At 30.7% G+C, this 22,718-nt stretch overlaps 2 protein-coding genes across 5 annotated transcripts in view; one reads left to right on the top strand and one right to left on the bottom strand.

Moving 5' to 3' along the window:
- Positions 1–21,041, top strand: part of LOC103573582 (2-hydroxyacyl-CoA lyase 1) — a 40,617-nt gene extending 19,576 nt beyond the window's left edge. For all 4 annotated transcript variants that reach the window (XM_053741994.1, XM_014443482.2, XM_053741995.1 and 1 more), the window contains 9 exons: positions 5,150–5,291; positions 5,379–5,463; positions 5,543–5,901; positions 5,957–6,198; positions 8,641–8,902; positions 8,973–9,210; positions 15,960–16,067; positions 20,300–20,423; positions 20,836–21,041. In XM_053741994.1, the coding sequence (XP_053597969.1) occupies positions 5,150–5,291; positions 5,379–5,463; positions 5,543–5,901; positions 5,957–6,198; positions 8,641–8,902; positions 8,973–9,210; positions 15,960–16,067; positions 20,300–20,423; positions 20,836–20,931 (1,656 nt within the window). In that variant the 3' untranslated portion in view covers positions 20,932–21,041. The remainder of the gene's footprint in view (positions 1–5,149; positions 5,292–5,378; positions 5,464–5,542; positions 5,902–5,956; positions 6,199–8,640; positions 8,903–8,972; positions 9,211–15,959; positions 16,068–20,299; positions 20,424–20,835) is intronic.
- Positions 20,883–21,812, bottom strand: LOC103573583 (uncharacterized). Its single transcript, XM_008552731.2, has 2 exons — positions 21,352–21,812; positions 20,883–21,288 (listed from the first exon to the last, which is right to left on the bottom strand). Exons 1-2 carry the CDS (start codon positions 21,429–21,431, stop codon positions 21,063–21,065), a joined length of 306 nt encoding a protein of 101 aa, XP_008550953.1. The 5' UTR covers positions 21,432–21,812; the 3' UTR covers positions 20,883–21,062.
- Positions 21,813–22,718: the final 906 nt, after the last annotated feature.

Below are 22,718 nucleotides of genomic sequence, written 5' to 3'. Positions count from 1 at the left end.
AGAAGAGAACGCTGCTCTTAGACGTCAAGTGATAGATCTTAATGCCCGAGCTTCAGCATTTGAACTTAATACTCAATCTGGCAGCTCAGAAGGTAACATTCTTGTAGGGAATCTGGCTGTTTTAGAAAAGCAAGTATTTCCTTCTTGGATAAATTTAATAGAAAAAACAACATTATTGTAAGGGGCCTAGTTTCAGACTCCTCCAACGCAGTGAGAACTCTGAACGAATTTATCAAGGTACATTTCGATATTGAACACTCTGTTTTGGCGGCTATTTGGATCTACTAAAATAAGCCTCTCATCAAAGCTACGCTCAGAGATGCCAGCGTCAAGAAAATAATAATGATCAAGAAGAAATCCATAAAAATACCCGTTTACACCGATCACGATCTTACGCCTGCGGAGGTACTTGCTGATCATAAACTGCGCTCGGAAGCCAGAAAGCTAAGGAGTGAAGGCAAATCAGTTAAAATCGACCACCAGCGTATTTATGTAAATGGAGTGGGTTACATTTTTGATCCTGCATACCTCAGACAAGAGCTGAAGAACCTAGAAGCGATCTTGCAGCAACTACAACTAATTATAAACAATTTTTTATCTCTTAACTACGATGCTACAATTATTGGAGGTGCTTAAACGCTAGAATAAGCAACTTGCTACCGGAAGTTGATATCCTGATTTAAGCTACCAAGCTAAAACCTATCAGACCTATCTACGACGTCGTTACAGACTGCTAGGGCACCTTAATAATGGACTTCATGAACAGCGATGGATTCATTCTTCTTAACGGTCGCACGCCAGGCGATTATCCAGGTGAGTTTACCTTCAAAAACACCCTTGGCAAAAGCACGGTAAACCTAATATGGGTCAATACACTTGGCAGCAATCTGGTTAATGACATGAAAATTGAGTGCACACTCACCAACTCCAATCAGTTACTATTTTCGGTCAGATTAAACTCGAATGCACCAAGAACACACTGTGAGCCAAATTTGAAACCTTCTCCAATCACTCAATTAGTATGGAACCCAGTCTCACCGATTGCTATCGAGAAAAACTACGTTGGTCTCGTCTTGTGGCCCAGGACTTTGAAATGACTTCAATTGATTCCTCGAATCGGAATTTTTGTAACGCTGTTACCGGTGTAGCCTGTGAGCTAAAAATGGCCAAACAAAGCATCGAGAAAAGGCAAACAAACAGCCGAAACGCTTTATTCCATATTTGCGCTCCTGACCGCGCAAAAGTGAAGCTTTACGACAGTGTAGTCAAATCTACGCTTTTGTATCTTGCTCATCTTTAGGACCTTCGAAGAGAAGCTTACGAAAAACTGGAATCAGCACATCTCTCCTTTTTCAAAAAAGTACTCCATCTACCTAAATACACTCCACACTACTTACTGCGATCTTGAATTCTCCAAGACTCAACTGAACTCTGCAGTTAAAAGATCTGCTATCGAACATCGGAGAGGAGCATATTCTTAACAACCTGACGGTGGACCATTGGAAAATGAATAAATTCAGGATCCTAGATAAGTACTGCTCTCATCTGAAGTACAAGGACCTAATCGGATATGCTTTCTAGTTCTTGTCAAGTCCCTATACCTAGAACTATCTATGACACGGTCTCTGCTTATCTAGTTAAGGGCTCCTTTTACACAACCGCCCCCCACGGCCCAGCTAAGACTAACCAACTACTATTCATGCTGCGTAACAGTCAACAAAGTTACGATCAAACTAAGACCAACAAAGTTCTGCCGTTTCTGCCATAATTTATGTTATGAAACAGTTCCTTACTTCCTTCTGGAGTGTTCTGTTTTCAACCTACCTCGACCTTGCCACCTAAAAGTCTCACCAGAAAACAGCATTAATCTTAACTTACTTCTGTTACCGGACGACTATTCCAAAGCTGGTTCTAAAAGACTACTTTAACTATTTAATGGCCTGCCAAAAAATAATTTCACTGAGCCAGCTCAGTTAATCAACAGTCTCTCATCGTAATTTATTGCTATTTATTTATTTTTATTCTTTCTTTAAGCATAGGAACCTTTATAAATTGTTTTCACAATCATTCCTTTTCGACCTAAATTATTGTTAGTGTATCCAAGATGTATATGTCTTATAAATCACTATGATTAAATAAATAAATAAAAATAATTAAATGTTTTCACTATGTCTTATGTAAAATTATAACTTAGTGAGTTACTAAAACATTTTCGAAATTGAAAACATAATTTTTCTCAAAATTTTGAAATTCATTTTTAAGTTCTACAACTTGAAAATTTTTCATGTTCTATTTTGAGTTGCATGAAATTTTTGTTAAGTACCGTAATTTTATTTTTGAAAAAATTGTAAGGGTTTGCCCTAGCTTCCCCGTACCAAGAAGTTTTGACAATCCTTCTTCAGTTACTCAAGAAAACGTTGAGCAGTGGGTCTATCAATGTCTGATATAACCGAGTACGCAGCTCGATTAGGATAGGAAAATTTTGTTGAAATAATTAAGAAATAAATTCAATTAAAACATAAATGATTTTATTATAAATTATGATTCATTTATTTAATACTTATACTTAATATTAAACTTTCTTATAAATATATATAATAATTTACAACTAAATTTAATCAAAAGAATATTACTGCTTATGCGTCGTAATCGTGTCTCGTGTTCTCGACACCACGATCCTCAAAAACTCAAATACCCGCGCTAAATTAACCTCTGCTTTATTGTCATATATTTTATTTAATTAACTTACATAAATGATACTTAGCGGGCTTCTAATTTATTTAATTTATAATTAATTTACTAATGTCGAGAGGAAAAACCCTGACAATAAAATTGGTCGAATAAAACAATTTTCCGCATGCACAGAAATCCGGAATCAAGAATATTAAATTAAAATAAAATAAATTTTACGAAAGACGATAATGAAAAAATTCAACTCAATAAATTTTACCTCGTGTTTGACAAATTTATGATGAGAAATTTCTAGAGGAACTTACGTCGATCTGTTCCAAGTGTCTGACCATCCTTCAATCCTTGAGCAAAAATTGGTATGTCTTTCTCAAAACCCTGCAGTTGGACTTTTAGAACAACTCACTTAATTGATAATTAAGGCGTCTGCCTGACAGAAAAACTTGTCAATAAAAGAGACTCGTGAGAAACTGAACTTAGCTTGAGCGACTATTCGACTTAACCGGCAGGTTACGATTAATTAATTGGTGGTGTCTGGCGACGAGGTGCAGCTGACCTACCCCCTACCGTCACACCGTCAAATTAAAATTGAATCGACGCAAGGGTGGGTGCGCAAATTCAAAAAGGGCGCGAAATTTAATTGTTGCTGACCTGGCAGTCGAACAACAAGTCGCCCGTTACAAAATACTATGGCCAAAAACAGGCTGATTCAACTGTCGGCAAAATTTCAGCCTGTTTTCGGCCAGAGATTTTTACTTACGATAATTTTATTGAAAAAAGATATATATACATATATTCTATAACGGGTGAGCTTGACCAGCTCGTGTCAGCTAGCCAAGCGTCCTCGTTACTAAATAAATAACTTGTAAAATTTTATTATTGAATTAAATTGATAAAAATTTTCTTAAGCATAGATTTAATTACGACTTAGGTTGCCGGCTAACACTCTACTGCGTGAGTTACCTCCTGTCGTAAAACCGGACACGCGGCTGGAATATAAAACGTAAAACTACGGGTGTTTAAAAATAGAAAAAAGAGGAAAAAAAGAAAAGACATTTCGTAAATTTAAATATTTTATTCAACCAAACTGGCCCCAAAATAGGTGTGCAAATACCCAAGATATCCAACAAATCGAAATATTTATATATTTATAAAATGCCGGGTAAAGTTTTAGTCTCTGATAATTAATTGAGGCAATGGTATTTAGCGAACGCACTTGGACAGAGAGAAAAGAAACCAGTCATACAATTAATGATAGGTGAAACTAACTCACCGTCAGTGGACATCGTTCCATGGCGAACTTCAATTCAGCGGCAGCCACGCACTCCTTGGGGAAAATTTTACCACCACTTGTTTATTAATTAATGATAGAATTTTCACTAATTACTAGTACTATTTTTTTTTAATTTATTAATAATTATATAACTTCAACAAAGTTTTATAAAGTAAGCGTTTAACTAAGTGTAAGTAAGCGCAAGAGAGATACGAGGTACTAGTCTAAGAGCCGGACCTATTTCTATAGATTGAATTACCTGTTTATACCCGCTTGCCAGATAGTTTAGTCAAAAAATGGATAGGCAAGGCTACCGTGGCATATTCTATGCATTATTTGCTGTCGGTTAGAGTATAATTTGGCAGGTTGCAAGTACGGTAAAAAAATTAAAAAAAATTTAATTTTTATTAATTTATTTCAAAATAGCTTGGTCAGGATTTTGATAGGCAAGCTATTATAGGCGTATTTATCTATTATCTAAGCGTTTTAAGAAATATATCTCATTAGGTTGCAGGATCGGTGAAGGTCGAAGTAGGTCCGGCTCTTAGACTATACGCAGTCTTCCGTCTAGGACTCAAGTGTTTCTTGAAGAGATCTTAGGGGCTGTCAAGCCCTCGGCTGACCCCACTTTTAATTGCGCAGGGGACTCACTTACGGTTCCCTGCTGCGCAAGATTCACCCCCATCCGGTCATTGGCCTGGAGATAAGGCTAGGCGGTAAAGTTTAGAAAATACCACGAAGATGGAGAGCCTCAACTCTCACGTCTTCAAGATCCAAACCGCACCGTCACAACTCTGGCCGAAATAAAGACGATTCATTTGTCTGCCAAATTTTGTTTTCGACCACTTCCAATAAAATTTTAAAGTTTCGGCGTAATTTCGGCCAAATATTTTCACCTGGGTTGTTGTTAAAATAAGAAATACTATTCTTCATTTTAATAATTTTTGGTCTTAAGAATTCAAAATTAAAAAAAAAAATTTTTAATTACGTTAATTTTTCTTCATCTTATCGTCAAGTGTACAGGGAAAAAAAGAACTTATCATTTTTACTAAATTTAATTGTTGGTCATTGCATTCAAAAAATATAAATATACACAGACATTTTTTTAATATTTTTATCTTATAGTAACAATAAATTTAATTTACAACTAATCTAATTTAAACCAAAATACAAAATAAAAATCTCTAGGGTCTTACTTACATCTTTGGAATAATGGGACATCCAGTTATCGAATTAGCGGTGTCACTGCAAGCTAATGGATTAAAATATTTAGGATTTAGAAATGAGCAAGCAGCTTGTTATGCCGCACAAGCCTACGGTTACTTAACAAGTAATTTTATTAATTAACTATTACAATGAGACATCAAAATAAACTAAACATAAGTTAACTAGAACAAATATTCAAACCAATAAACAGGAAAGCCCGCAGTTGTTTTGTGTGTATCTGGTCCAGGATTATTGCACGTAATCGGTGGTATGGCTAATGCTCAAATAAATTGTTGGTAACTATAAATAATTCTATCATCAATTAGCTCATTATTAATAATTTAAACCCTTTTTCATTTTCTTTTTGGGTGAAAGGCCATTGATTGTATTAGCAGGTTCATGTTCAGAAGATCACGAAGGATTAGGAGGATTCCAAGAGTATCCACAAGTCGAAGCATCTCGACTTTACTGTAAATACGCAGCTCGACCACCTTCAGCGGGATTAATTCCTCAGCATATTGAAAAAGCTGTACGTTTATCAACTTACGGAAGACCTGGTGTCTCATTTATTGATTTACCAGCTACTTTACTCAAAGAACAAGTAGAAGAAAATAAAATAATTAATGTAATTAGATGTCCAGAACCACCTATTACTTTTCCAGGACCGCTACTTGTTGATGAGGCCGCTAATTTATTGATAAATGCGTCATGCCCTTTAGTTATTATCGGAAAAGGTATTTTTTTTTTTCATAAGGTTTGTTCAATTTCATAATTATAAATTTTTGATAGGGGCTGCTTATTGTCTTGCGGAAAATGAAATAAATACTTTGATAAAGACTACACATTTACCGTTTTTGCCAACACCAATGGGCAAAGGTGTTATTGATGATAATGATCATCACTGTGTTTCCAGTGCTAGAACTACCGCATTATTACATGCTGATGTTATTTTGTTACTTGGTGCTAGGTTAAATTGGATGTTACATTTTGGACGTCCACCGCGGTTCGATTCTCAAGTTAAAATTATTCAGGTAGGAAATTTTTGAAGTTTAGAAGACAATGGACCATGGTTTAAAAGATTATAAGTTAGTTTCGATAAATTTCTTTTTCAAATTAAGGTTGGTAATAATTTTTGTCCAAGTTTTTCTCTCAAGCAAAAACTTTAAATACAAAAAAAGAATGAGGCTCAATGTATAACTTTATAATCTAGCAATAAAAGTTATTATTTTTCATAAATTTTCCTATGTTTAAGACAAAAACCTGTAGTCCGAGAGCTAGTAGAAATTTTTGGGTGGGTTCTTGAGGCACTTAGCAAAATTTTGTGAGTGGCCCTGAAAGACCCCTAAAAAAGATAGCCGAGGTCTGGCTGGAGGGTAGCGGCCCCCGACCACCCCTAAATCTTTGAAAAAGGGAAATTTCCTTATCCAAAAAATGTTTTTGAGGCACTTTGATTTTTACATATATTTAAGTAAGATATGTAAGGAATCGATCAGTGAAAAAGCCAGATCAATTAGTCGGCACTTAATGTTAGCCAGACTAGTGAAAAGTGGTTTGTAAAACAAATTCAAAATAGGTTCTTAAGGCATTCTGAAATTTTGAAAAATTGAAAAATAACAATGAAAAAAATACTAGTAATGAATAATAACAATAACTATATGCAAAAAATGTATTAATTGAATCAAAAAACTACAAGATAAAAAAAATCATAAAAATAAATTTTATTTTTTTATTAGAGATTAAAATTTTCGTTTTCATTGTTATTTTTTAATATTTTGTTATTATTTACTTTTGTTTTATCATTATTTTTCTTATTGTTATTATTATTATTATCAATACGATTATTATATTATTTTAAATTTTATTATTACTATTATTACCGTTATTATAATTATTATTATCAGTAATACTTATTTATCCGAAATTTTAAATTAACGGCCCTGTAGGTCACGTGGTCTCGCAAGAGCAAATCACGTCGTAGCGGTCTTGAGTGAGAGGTACAGCCGATATACGCTCTCTCTCGCACCTTAAGCGTCACATAGCGCTGTTCACACGCACTTACGCGATACTTTAAAACGATCTGGCAGATGGAAAGTGCCATCAAAATGATCTGTCTTTTTGGGATTATTTATCTTTAATTACCTCTATTACCCTGCCTAAATTTCAGAATGCCTCAAGAACCTATTTTGAATTTGTTTTACAAACCACTTTTCACTAGTCTGGCTAACATTAAGAACGGTTTTCAGATAATTTTGTCCCAGCTTTTCTCTGAAATAAAAGCTCTAAACACAAAATAAAGACACAGACCCGATGCTTTACTCTATGAACTAGCGAAGTGCACTTGAATTTTTTGATAACTTCCATTTGCTTACGAGAAAAGCTTGGACAAAGTTCCTATTTAATGTACAAGTGCAACAGAGATAGTACCGTTTATCCAGTTGAGTGCGAATAGAGAAACAAATGAAAACGGGTCTTAAGTGCCAATTAATTGATCTGGCTTTTTCACAGATCGATTCCTTACATATCTAACTTAAATATATGTAAAAATCAAACTGCCTCAAAAACATTTTTTGGATAAGGAAATTTCCCTTTTTCAAAAATTTAGGGGTGGTCAGGGGCCGCTACCCTACAGCCAGACCTCGGCTATCTTTTTTAGGGGTCTTTCAGGGCCACTCAAAATTTTGCTAAGTGCCTCAAGAACCCACCCAAAAATGTCTACCAGCTCTCCTACTACTGATTCTGTCAAAAGTTAAAGTACTCGAGAAAATTTATAAATTAACTTAAATCAATTTTTTTTGTTTAATCAAAGTGAAGATATGTTTATAGAAGTGATAACTTAAAATTTTTTGTTTTATGATTTCTTAAGTTTTATATTTTTTAGTAGCTAGTGAATTTGAAAAATCAAAATGTGAATTATAAATTCTTTAAATAATATTTATTATTGTTACTCCTGCAATTTTTTTTTATCTAACTACTTTTTACGATTGCCTTTCTTATTATCTGCTTCTACGTGAAAGAGAAGAGGGGCTTTCTTGTTGATTAAATCCTAAACTTAGTATCCCCTTCCGTGGCTGTACCCGACTTACCCTATTTTGTATCATGCTTGTTAAAGACTGATAGGAAAATCACAAAAAATCCCAGTCAATACAGTCAATATTTTACTAATTACTCCTCTCTTATGGGTAGGTTCGAACCCAGTCGTCTCTTGCAAAAGTCTTTAATTTGATTTTTAACCCACTACATGTCATCAGTTTTGAATTCTTTCAAGATTTAAATGATTAAAAGCTTAGAACAAAACACTAAAAATAATAAAAACAATAAAAAAACATATCTTACAATTAAAAATTGAAAAATTTTTTCTATCTACTTCAATAGTTTTCTCAAAAGAAAATTTCATTAAAATCACTCTATCGTAAATCTACCCAAAAAATTACTTACATACTTTCTTCTCTTCATATAAATTACATTATAAACAGGTAGATATCTGTGCCGAAGAATTACATAATTCGACAGCATCAAAAGTAGCCATCCAAGCAGACATAAAGCCAACAGTCCACTTGCTAACGGAGGCTTTAAAAAAAAAACAATTTCATTCGAATGAAACAAGCGGCTGGTGGGTTAATTTAAAAAATGTCATGGAAAAAAACCAACAAACTCTGAAATTAATGGCCAGAGACACTTCAGTGCCACTAAATTACTACGTTGTTTTCAAACACATCCAAGAAATTATTCCCAAAGGTTTTTTTTCTGATTAAAAATAAAAATGAATTTTTATAAATATTTGGAAAATCACTGATTATTATTTTAGACAGCATTATTTGCTCAGAAGGAGCTAACACAATGGATATAGGCCGCACAATTTTATTAAACAGCAAACCACGTCATAGACTAGACGCTGGTACCTTTGGTACAATGGGAGTGGGTCTAGGATTTGCAATTGCTGCTGCACTTTATTGTAAAGACACTGAACCAGATAAGAGAGTAATATGTATTGAAGGTGACAGTGCTTTTGGATTTTCTGCTATGGAGATAGAAACTATGTTTAGGTATTTTTTAATTAATTAATCAGTTACTCGTGTAAAAACAAAATAACTTTCTTTTATCATGAACTTAATCTGAATTTCACTGTGAAATTAATGTTTTGACATAAATATTTCTCATCATAAATTCAACCTAACAATTTATAATAAACATATTAAAAAAAATTCGGGCGTCGGTTGGCCCTGCGGGCCAGCCCCAAAACTTCCCGCTGTTTTCAAGCTCTTCGAGCTCGAAAATCTTGTTGCATGAGATTGTTTTTTTATGAGCTTTTCAAACTCTAACAAGTTACGCTTTATGCTAAAGTCTAAAAGTTTAAGAATCGAAAATCTTTAATGAACAAAAGGCTTTTAATTTTAATTTCCGATTATGTTCAATAAACTAAATGTATTGAGGCAGAAATCAATGTCAGTGATCGAAATTCAGATTTAAATGAGTTTTGGCTTAGGTCAGAGCAATAATATATAAAGTATTCGAGAAAATAATTAAAAACTGTGTTTTTTCGATTTTTTCGTTGATAATATGGTTTAAACTAAAGAACAAGTTTGATGGCATCATATGATGATCAAAAGAGACCATAAAGAGCAAAAGTTTGTAAGATTTTAGACACATTTTAGTACAGTACATTTTGATTTATCTGGAAAAAATAACATAGAATGTTATTTTTGTAACTTTTCAACGCTGATATCTTTTGAACTAACTAACCAATTTTGACGTTTGAGGTGGCAGTAGGCGCGTTTTATTGAATTCTAGAGCTAATTAGAATTTGAGAGCGATCGATTCAGCCGTCTTGAAGATATTAGAAAAAAAAACATTTTTTACCGTTTCTTTCTCCAACGATATCTTTTAAACAAATTAACCGATTGAGATGGTTAATGCGGCATTCGACGCGTTTTATTGAGTTCTAGAACTGATTAAATTTTAGCGTCGATCGTTCAATTCATTTCTGAGAAATCAATAAAAAACTAAAAAAAAAATTTTTTTTTCGTAATTCGCCAATATTTTCGAGTCTACTTGATCAAATGATCTGAAATTTTCAGGAAAGTTGATGGCCAACGAGGTCTTTCGATTGCCGCTTTAAACATCCAAATCGATTCATTAGTTAAAAAGTTATAGACCATTCACACACACACACACACACACACACAGACATCGCTCTGAAAATGTCTGAATAGCATTCTCGCACCTTCAAACGTCAACATATGATGAAGACCCGATTTTTGAAAATCGAGGTAAAACCAAAAACTTAAGAAAGTTAAAAAATGTAATATTTCTCCAAAAAACTAACACATCTTTCTTAAAAAAAATATCTCTCATATTAAAAAAAAAAGAACTCTTAAAACAAGTAAAAATTTTTTTTGATTAAGCATAAAAATATGTTGACTTGAGGAAAAAAAAATTTTGATTTAAGGTAATTATTTACTCGGTGCAAGAAAATTTTAATTTTCTGAATCGCTAAAAAAAATTTCTTGTATCGAGATTAATTTTCTTGGTCCAAGTGAACTGTATTACTTCGTGCAAAATTAGTTATAGAAAAAGAAATGATTTACGCAAAAGACTCTATCAGATTCTAAGATAACCCTGATTAAAAAAAAGTATTTGACAGGATTAAAAAAATTTATATCCTCTTGAATGCTATCAAATCTTGAAAGTATGATTCAGAAGGATTCAACATGATTCAAATTTTTTAATTCTGTTAAATACTATTTAATTCGAAAAACATGATTTAACAGAATTTGAAATAATTTAAACTGTTAAATACAGTCGAATCCGTTTATATCCTAAAATGATAATGAAATGGAAACATTATTTCAGAATCTAGAAGTATTCAACAGAAACAAAAATTTTAAATACTGGTTAAATTCTATTATATCTTAAAAAGATAATAAAATGAAAACATTATTTCAGGATTAAAAAGTATTCAACAGAAACGAAAATTCTAAATACTGGTTAAATCCTTTCATATCCTAAAAAGATAATAAAATGAAAACATTATTACAGGATTCAAAAGTATTCAACAGACACAAAAATTTTAAATACTGGTTAAATTCTATTATATCTTAAAAAGATAATAAAATGAAAACATTATTTCAGGATTAAAAAGTATTCAACAGACACAAAAATTTTAAATACTGGTTAAATCCTTTCATATCCTAAAAAGATAATAAAATGAAAACATTATTTCAGGATTAAAAAGTAATCAACAGAAGCGAAAATTTTACATACTGGTTAAATCCTTTTATATCCTAAAAAGGTAATGATATAAAAACATTATTTCAGGATCAAAAAATATTCAATAGAATTATTAATTTTAAATGCTACTTTAATTGTCCTACTACTCCTTTCGAACATTTTAGTATTAAAGAGTATTTAATATGATTAACCGCGAATTTTGATACAGGATTAACAGTATCTAGCAGGATTTGAAAGTACCCAATGAAAAAAGATTTTATACAATTGCATAAAATTGGATAGAAAAAATGGCCCGATCCAATTGTATACAATCGTACACAATTATATCTAATTGTATACAATCGTATATAATTGTATACATTTTGTATATAATTCTATATAAAAATGCAAAACAGAATAATAAAATTATATACAACTCTATATAATTATATAAAAATATATACATTTGTATATAATTTTATTATTCTGTTTTGCATTTTTATATAGAATTATATATGATTGTATATAATTGTATATAATTATATAAAAATTCTATATAATTATGCATCACCTCTATATACAGTACGTGATTATATACGAATATATACATATTTGTATACAATTATATAGAATTATATACAAATTATATACAAAAAATATACAATTATATACGATTGTATATGATTGTATACAACGAGATATAATTATGCACGAGTGTATACAATTGGATCGGCCCATTTTTTCTACCCAATTTTATACAATTTTATGAAATCTTTTTTCATCGGGTAAGCGCCACACAGTCGTAAAAATCATTTTTTCTACTTAAATCGAATTTTAAAGGGTTTTCTGTAACTAAAAATAAAAAATGAATATTTTTATTGGAAAGCTGAGAATTTTTCCTACAAAAATCCGTTCCCAGTAAACACATTGACGTAAATTTGACGTCAGAGCGGTTTAACGCTATGTCATAATTTACGTAAGATATAAGTCACGAATGAGTCAGGTGTGACTCATTATTTCACACTTTTTTACGTAAGATTATGATGTAAAACTAATGACGTAACTGTGATGACTGCGTGACATTTCATGACGTCAGTATGACATATGGGTGATGTCAAAATCACCAATCAGGAAAAAATATTTTTGAAAGAAAAAAAAAAAAAAAAAAAAAAAAAAAAGAATTAAATACCGAATTTTTGATTTGATTATTACCGCGCGAACTCATTACAAATTCAGAAATACGAATTGATAGCAGTAAATGATGAAAAAATCCTGGGCGTCTGCTGAGTTCGAACACGGCTTCTCTTGGCTGGTAGTCCTGAACGTCGATCACTGGTCCACATCACGAGAGTTCAAGTCTTGTGCTTAATTGATGTATTTAGAGTGAAATGCTGATAAAGACACAGTTCATAAGTTTTCGTGATGGATTTTTACAAAATTAAAAAAAACTCCATGAACTTATATGAAATTTTATAAAAACAATATTTGTCGGCCTCGATGATAATTATAAAAAATTATATAAAAATTTATTAAGTTTCTTCAAATTTTTCAATTTTCTGTTGTGATGTGATTTAAAAAATCTTATATAAAATTTTGCGAAACATTAAATAGTTTCACAAAATTGTATGAAATTCAATCGATTGAAAAATTGCAATACTACACTTTACAATAATCTTAATATCAAAAAAAGTTCAAACTGTCGTCACATTTTCTTTTTGATCCTCAATGATATTTTCGGTATATCATCTAAAAAAATTAAGTTACTTTTTTTATGCTCACGCTAATGTTTTAATCTAAAACGTCTGAAATTTATTCTCGAGTTTATCGATTACTTTGGCCCCAAAAATGTTCGATATTTAGTTGTTATTTTTACACATTTTTGAAAATTAATTCTATGATTGTTTTATTTTAATAATGTTCCGTACCAAAACACACGTAACTACACAAAATTATTTTCTCACAAAAAATAATCATAAAACGCAAAATTTAAAACATAATTTTCCAAAATCTTATCCTTCAACATCTGCTAGCCAAATGTTTAGTTTTCAGTCACACGCTTTCTAAATTTTATGAGTTTACTGCGCGTTTACTCTCATATTAAAATAACTTATTTTCCAAATTTTTATGAGTTTACTAGAAATTTATCTTTTGAAACTTTTCCTTTTTTTTTTTTATATGTAATCCTTATTTTAAACCAACTCAAATATCCTTCGGATGGTAATAAAATATTATTTATGACCTCACTACGCGAAGTAAGGCATAGACCCTTTTTTTTGCTTACGTCCCACGCTCGTGGACCCTTTGGGTCTTGCGCTTACTCTCGCTCTCTCTCTATTTTATTTTTCTCTAATACGTTACAACCTACGTCATCTATTAGTCCACACCCAGTTACTCCTACTTAAAATGTCTTAACCAATTACACTCTTGAATATCTAAAACATCCCTTCTTGACGCAAAAGAAATTCTTGTATTCTAACGTCAAAAAAGGGAAGAATCAGTTTTTAAAAATACACACAAGTCAGTTAGAAATCAAAACTCAAACGCGAACGTCTTGCTCCCAAAAAATTCAAATCAATAATCTTTTTATACATTGTAAACCATCGTAAATTTCATTAATAGTTATTGTTATAAATAAAGAGATTTAATAGCATTAAACATTGTGTTAAAAATCCAAAATTATTTAGATTTAAAATAATTAACAATCCTTGATAATTAAAAAACTCCCTAATCGATTGTCGTTCAAACCAGTGCGCGACAAATAAATAGATGGTAAAAATACTATGACTCAGAAATTACATCATCATTGCATAAAATACTGACTTGTCACTGATGTAAAGATATGATTTAAGAGTGACATCCATATTACGTATAACCGTGACTTTGCTACTGACATAAATGTATGATTTCAAAATTACGTCATTATGATATACAATAATGACTTTATTACTACGTAACAATGTGATGTCAATTTGATGTCAAGCGTACGTAGTACATAAGTCATAACTGTGACGTCATACAAGAGTCATGCTTACATCAATCTGATGTCAAGTTTTTACATCATATTGTGATATCCTATCACGGTTCGTATGAGCGATTAAAGCGACACCGCGTAGAGTACGAGATAAACGCAATCGCGAGGGATTATTTAGAATGTACCAATTTAATAAAATATAATTTAACACCTAATTTAATAATATAATATATACTACTTTATTTTAGTTGTAGTTTATTATACTTTTGGGAGTTTCCAAATCATTTATTTAAGCTAGGTCTGGTCACTTAAGTTATATTCCTTACTCTCCGAGATCATAAAATTGTGAGATCTCGGGAAAACCCACGGTCTTGGGAAACTTATTTTCACAAGTCTGTCCTTTTATTTAAAGAATGGAATTTGTTCTAGACGTAAGCTTTTTATTTTTTTTGTAAACGTGAAATATTTATAAATATTGTAACTATAGTACCTAAGATAGAACTAGTTAAGCCGATTAGAGACCCCAATAAAACTTGGGAATCTCCAACGTCGACAAAAAGGCAAGTCCGGAGCCATAAAACATCGCACCCTGGGAAAACCCTTAACCACGTTGGACAACCGCACAGCTGCAGAGTGGACGAAGCCAGTGGTCAAGAGGAGACCCAATTCTGCCGCTCACGTGACGTCAGATGGACCAGCCCCTGGGACGGGCCCAACCCCCACTCAAGCTGCCAGCGCGGACTTGCCATAATTTTAAGTTAAAAAAGAATCAGAAACATTTTGTAAGTCGAATCGACAAGCCGTAATTTTCTAACTTGGTCGACAGAATATAGACTCTTTGAACCTTAGTTAATTCAATTTATTTCTCAATCATATTATTAATAAATACACCGCGTTCTACGAAGTTGAATATTTTAATATTCCCGGGCGAATCGACCCACGTCGATAAAAAGGAAAATCAAACTAAAATTAAATCTTTAGCCAACCGCTAGGAGGAGGCGATAACAATATTAAAGTCATGTAGAACGTCGAATTGACATCAAATTTACGTAAGATGCCGTGACATTTCTATGACCTACGTTCACTGGGTATATTATGTACTCATTTTTTTAAAAAAATTTTCTGCTTCAAAAAAAGTAATAAAAAAGTTGAAAACAAAAATTTTTTTAACAGTACAAAAATTATAACTTCGAAACCGCTGCATATTAAGGGCTCAAATTTTCAGAAATTTTTTTTTTTTTTAACATATAGAACAGCTCCACGAAGTTTAAACTAAATCGACGAGGGTCGCCCCATAAAAATAACTTTATTTGGTGGAATGACCCATATATTCTTTGGAAAAACGTTAGAAATCATAAAAAGAAATAACAATTTTTCAATTATATTCTAATTAATTTTATTATAAACTTTTTATTATAAAATCTAATCAATCAATCCGGCTTGTATTTCTTGTCCTGTTTAAAAATTATCGGCATAAATTCATGATAAAAGTTTGATCTATGTCCCAATAGCAATTTTCTAGTGAAATTCAGATTTAAAATCATAATGAAAGAAATTTTTTTTTTTTAAACAGGTTACTTGTGTAAATTATTGATTAGTTGATTTTTTTGGTAGATATAAATTGCCAGTTATTATTATAATTATAAATAATAATGGGATTTATGGAGGAGTTGAAAAAGAAGCTTTTGAGAAGATCCAAAGTCTTGGTGATCCTGCTGATGTGTGAGTTAAAATATTTATTTGTATTACTAGCTGCGAACACCCGCTCCACTGGGTTATTTTTTGGTGCACCATGGTGCATTTATTTATTATGTGTTACATTTTCTAGACGGCTCTGAAAATTTCAAAAATGATCTGATAAGTTCTAAAATATTCGAATGTCAAACATCACTTCAAATTAATTTCGATCGTCCTAAAATAACTTTTGATCGGGTTGTTCCGATTATTTTTGTGTAATTTATGACTTCAAAATATGTTTTTAAATTTTTTAAATATTTTCAAAAATTTAAAAACAATCCAGAGCATCCTACACCGAATAATTTTTAACCCTCCAGCACCCGCGTTAGAATATCGTAAAACATTACCCGCGTGATGAGAAAAAGCCTCACACTTCGGCGCATCGTAAATTTTAAGTTAAATAAAACAAAAATATTATACACTTTCCCAGTAATGACGTAATTATAATTTATTTGAATATTTCACTTGTTTTAATTTTAAAATTTTCTATAATGTACTTGTTTTTTATTTTTTAATTTTGTAGGTAATGACAGATGTAACGGCTGAAAAAAATGGCGTTGATTACCGAAAAAATTCGGAACGGTCCAAACTGAGCCGAACCGTATTAATTTTTACGCCGTATACTTTACTCGCGTGATGCGCTGATTAAAAATTCCGATTGAATCCGATTGAATCTGATTAAAACTCAATCAGAATTCTACCAGTTTCATCGGAAACGAATTTTCAATCAGAAATGTTCGGGAGCGTTTGAGGCCTCCGATTAAATTTCAATCAGATTCAATCGGAAAAAAATATTTTTTATTTTCAATTATTTTCCGATCGAATCTGATTAAATTCGATTGAAATATCTCAATCAAATTCAATCGAAAAATAATAATTTATTTCTCGATTTTATCCCGATTGATCAATTTTTCATTTCTCCGTGTAGAATGTTCTAATTGATTTTAAACTTCTGATGAGCTAGATATATAGCTAAAGTCCTCAGTAAAAATGAAACGAGGCTCTGGCTAGCGTCTCGCTAGCGTCGCTAGAATCAATGCTAACGGTAGATGACAAACGAGGCGGCCCTCGTTTATTTTTAATAGGGGTATGTGCATTATCTATGAGATACAAGTAGTTTAACAATAGACAGTATAAAAATTGTAAGCTTAATATAGTATAAATCCTTTTTACTGTAGAATGTTCTACTTATTGTATCTTATGAACAGTGCACTTTAGCGATATCACCCTGTTTAGAAAACCTCATAAATTCTCATACATTCCGATAGAGATTTTATGAGAATGAATGAGTTCAATGAGAAGTGCTACATGGTTAAGTATAGGGCCTTACACATACAGCTATAAGAATCTCTCGGATTTTTTTAGCAGGGAAGTATAATAAACAATTCCGTAAGGGACGAAATTTTCTAAAAGATGGGTGCTATGCATCTTTTTCGTAAGATGAGCCGTTTTTTTTTTCACTATTAATAAAATTATATGAATCAAGTGAAAAACAGTCTTTGGAAGTAGATTGAATCGGCATAGATCGAGTGAGAGCAATTTTTTTTATAGACTCTCAAATTTAACAAATTCTCTGCAAATTAAAACTGGTTTCAAAACGATAGCTTAAAATCTGGCTAAGTTATAGCAATTAAAAAAAAAAATGTTATTCAAATCACATACTTTTTAAATGGAAAAATTTGATAATCGAGAGAAAGTACTTTTAATTAAATTTAAAAGCTGAAATTTTCAGGGAATTTTTTTCTCAATAAAAACAACAATATTTTCTTGTGTCAACTAGAAAAAAAAAATTTCGTTTCAGAGGAAGCGGATTCAATTCGAAAATAATTATTCATTTATCGATTATTTTCCGATTAAATCCGACAGAAAATTTTCAATCAGTTTTAATTAGATTCAATCAGAAAATAATAATTCATTTATCGAATATTTTCTGATTAAATTCGACAGACAATTTTCAATCAGTTTCAATCGGATTCAATCGGAAAATAACAATTCAGATAGTATTGATAATTATTAAAATTTGGGCAGATATGAATTTCATTTATCATAAATTCAGCAATTTTTAAAATATCCGAGTATAGAATTTTATCTGTCTTTCGAATTTAATTAATTTTATAAAAAGTTAAAACAAGCATTCTTCAGGATTATATAAAAACGTTTTTTAAAAAACTGTATTGATTGAGTTTAATACTATCATGAAAATAAAAGGAAACATCAATAAAAAATTATATATGTATTAAGTTGGTTAGAAAAAAAAATTTTTTTTTTTTGGTATCCGAAAATTGAAAGCCTACCTAAAAATAAAAATTTCGGTACCAATCCAAGCTCTTAATAATAATACTACGGTTTGCGTCAATCAATTTTTCTATTTTTTATTTAAATAACCCGGGAAAAAAACTTTTTATTTTTTAGAATTTTCTAACTTACAAGCCAATCAACGAATTATTATGCACGATAGATATTTTTGTAGGACATTGAATGCCCTACAACAAAAGTCTCATCATTTTTTGATAAATCTAACTGTTCAAAAGTTATTTGAGCTTAAAGTCAAATTTATAGAAAATTTTGAGATCTTCTTACTTTTCCAGCGAAACTATCAGTTTTATCAGAAAATCTCATAGAAACTTTTTTGTAGGTAATTTTATTTCTCAAAAATTATTATAAATAAAATTTTTTTAAATTTCGCTTTTTTTTCTAGTTATTTTCATTTCAATGTCAAGCTCTTAAAAAAATAGTTTTCTGATTGATTTTTTATGAATTCTAAAATATATTTTTTGTATTTTAACTTATATTTTCTAAGTAAATTTTTTTCATGGGGTGTTTAACGCAAGGATTTTGGTATACTCCAACTAATAGTAAAGAAAGTTGCTTGAACCAAGAGAAAAATTTCTTAGGAGAAAAGATATATGTAGAGTAAAGGAAATTCACCAGTCCTAGGCAATAGTAGTGAATAAAATTATTTTTTCCCGGGACTCGGTATTTTTTGATTAATTTACAATCGAAACCTTCCGGAAATATCTGATTAAATACGATTGAAACTGATTGAAAGTCAATCAGAAATTTCCGATTGACTTTTAATCAGTTTCAATCGGATTCAATCGGAAACTTCCGAATGATTCCCATTAAAACTGATTAAAAGTCAATCGGAAATTTCTGATTAACTTTCAATCGAAATCATTCGGAAGTTTCCGATTGAATCCGATTGAAACTGATTGAATGTCAATCAGAAAAATTTCCGATTAAATCTGATAGGATGTTTTCAATCAGTTTCAATCCGAGTTTTTAATCAGGGATGAGAAAGTCTCATGGCTTTTCAAAATAAATCTTTTAAAAGTATTTATTATGTTTAAAATAATTTTTAAATTTCAAAATGATAAAATGCATAAAATTTTATGAAGTTAAAAAAAATTTCACTAGGTCATTCCATTTAAAAGTACTTAGAAAAAAATATTTTAAGTCAAGTGTGAGAAAATAACTCGTATATATCGCGGGTGGTGAAGGGTTAATTTCAAGCGATTTAATTCAACTAAGTTCAATTTGGAGCATTCCAGATGCATCTCAAAATTTTTAGAACAATCCAGATCATTCTAGATTAATTAGAATTATTTTTAAGTAATTCAAATAAACTTAGTTCATTTTGGAGCACTCCAGACGTGTATAGAAATTTTAGAACAATCGAGAACGTTCTAAATTAATTTTAAGTAATTTAGAAAATTAGTTTCTGTTTTAGAACTGATATTTCAAGATTATTCCCGAAATGTCTAGATTATTCTTGAAATTTCTAGAACAATCCAGAACATTCTCAACCAGTCATAGACACATCTTCAAAATTCACCTCTTTTCAACCCTCATATCTTTTACACCATTATAGTTATCAACTTGTAACCATCCCTTGCACCATCGGAAACTCGTGACTATTCCCTGCTTAAAAAATCCGATAAATTCTGATAGCCGTATATATAAGACCCTATACTTAACTATTGCACTTCTAATAAAACTCATTCATTCTTATAAAATCTCCATGGGAATTTATAAGAAACTATTAAATTCTATAAGATTTTCTAAACAGGGCTACCACATACAAATACTATTCGTTTACGATGTTTAGTTTCGGCTTCAAATCATATACTATAGGCACAAACACCTCCTCTTTTATAATGTATATAAGATTATTTGGGAATTATTGAGGTTGATGCTGATTAATTTTAATATTTTAGGACTCCACCATTTTGTTTGACCGCAGAAACACATTATGAGAATTTGATGGGTCTATTTGGGAGGAAGGGGTATTTTTGTAGGAGTGTTGATGATATTAGATCAGCGTTAACAAATGCATTGAAGGTAAAATTTTTTTCTAAGAGGTTTTATAAGATAAATGAAATTTTAAAAAAGGAAGAAAGTTGAAATTTTCAAATAAGTGTGTAGATTTTTTATTGGACAGAAAATTTTCTGTAAAAAAGCCTTTGGTGAATTTTTTTCTAAAATAAATATTTCGAATTTTAGAAGCGTTTAAAGTTTGAGAATTTTGTGTTGATTTAAAAATAAATTAAATAATAAATGTAATAGTTTCGATAATTGTAATTATTGAGTTAACTATCAATTTTAGAAAAAAACTATATTGTTTTTTCCAAAAATAAATATTTTTCAATGAGATGATAATAATAAGTAAATAAAAATCCTAAAAGATATTTTTTTTAAAAATTGAAACTAGCTCATTAAATAATTATTCATCTAATTAATAATGATTTTACAGGAAAAGGAGTCACCAAGTTTGATAAATATAATAATAAATCCATCAGCTGATCGAAAAGCACAAAAATTTAATTGGTTGACAGAATCAAAACTATAAATCACCACTTTATAGAATTATTTATCTATTATCACTATAAATATTTTTATAGAAGAAGAAATGAGGTACCATAAATATTTAATAACATATTAATAAATGGTTGAAATGTATTACACTTGATATAATTCAAATCACGCATCCTCCATAATTTCCATGAATTTTTGTGTCACTGCATCAATTGACGACATAAAATTCTGATTATTATCTTGATCAGCATCCTCAAAATTATCTAATGCACCAACTATTTTTCCAAGCTGTTGGGCTTGGTGAGATAATTTATTATTGGCTTCGATTGATAATTTTTCCAACAGACCTTTTGATTTAATCAACTGGTTGATTGATTCAAATTTTTCTCTTCTATAAAAAGAAAGAATATAATTAAATAAATAAATTAATTAGCAAATTTATAATAAAATTTACATTTTTTCTGTCATATCATTAATATTTTCCAAGACATTATGTGTTTTTATTTTGACTTGAATATCTGTTAACTGAGACATTATGAATTAATTATTCATCAATTGGTAATTAATTAACTATTTATTAATGATTAATATTTATTGAAAATATTTATGTGGAGCCGGCATTTACATATTGCACAGTGTTTCGATGGATTCGGATGGCTAGAGATGTTTTTGTAAGTAAACATTAAGGCTGGACTGCACCTAACGAAATCTCGAATTCAAGAATTCTAATTATTCATTAAATAATTATCATAGCAGCGATTTTCTTAGTTTCCGACAAAAAGCAGAAGACGAACTTCCTTGGAAGATTTTCATCATTCGTGTCCCATCAATATTCAAAACGTAATTAGAATTCTTAAATTCGAGATTTCGTTAGGTACAGCCGAGCCTTAATGTTTTTGAAACCGATGTTTGCAAAGGCCCCGCTTCTCTCTTAAGGACCCGCCCATCCGGGAGCCAGAGACGTCCCCAAGTGAAATATATGCTATACGTAATTTCTATGAAACTACAAATTAAAAAGTAAAAACAATTTAAAATAAGAAAAAATTGGCTGGCTGAAGCTAGCCCCCATCAATTTTGATTTTCACACTTTTTTAATTTTTCAATGCTCCAATCGTTTGTTCGTCGTTTGTTCGTTATTGTCCGTCGATTGTTGTTGTTTGTTCGTTTATTGTTTATTTATAATTAAATAATTAAATCTTCAACCTCAACTTAGCCCCCCTTAACTTATCGTCATTTCATTTCTTCCTGTCATCAATCAATTAATATTCATTTTCGTTTGATCTTTCATAATCTTCGTTTGTTCGATCATAATTAACGTCTTATCGCCTTTTATTATCAATTTTAATTAATTAACATCTCATTACCAGTGTAACTATCTCGCGCATGCGCATTAATACTTGTGACGCAGTGGGATCTCCTTCTAAATGCCCGGGAACATTTAAATTTAAGATTTATTACAAAAAAAAAGTGAATATCCAATCAAACAAAATATGAACTTTTAATTGTACTTGTCGTTATGAAATTTATATAAAGTAATCTATGTTGATATTGTAAATAATCTTAATATGCAGCATGAATCTGAATAGTTAGTACATTAGTTATTAATTAATGGAAAATATAAGTGAAAATCTAATTTATCATGCTTTTCAGCGTACGTCTCTACATTCAACGTAAGTGCATATATATTGTATTTACTTGTGAAAATTTTATGTCTGCAAATTTTTGGTTGTGTATGTGAAGATTTCCTGTGCGTGCATATTTATGCATGTTGAATTTTGCAGAAAATTTTCCATTCATTTGTATAAATTAGATTATTTTCAG

Source organism: Microplitis demolitor, chromosome 9 (genome assembly GCF_026212275.2).
Source record: "Microplitis demolitor isolate Queensland-Clemson2020A chromosome 9, iyMicDemo2.1a, whole genome shotgun sequence".
Lineage (NCBI taxonomy): Eukaryota > Metazoa > Arthropoda > Insecta > Hymenoptera > Braconidae > Microplitis > Microplitis demolitor.
This window is presented reverse-complemented; position numbering and strand designations above follow the sequence as displayed.

Bases quoted from the DNA above. Each gene is read 5' to 3' on its own strand.
- LOC103573583 (XM_008552731.2), bottom strand. From the start codon at position 21,431: ATGTCTCAGTTAACAGATATTCAAGTCAAAATAAAAACACATAATGTC. The intron at 21,289-21,351 runs GTAAATTTTATT...TTCTTTTTATAG, and splicing joins AATGATATGACAGAAAAAAT to AAGAGAAAAATTTGAATCAA.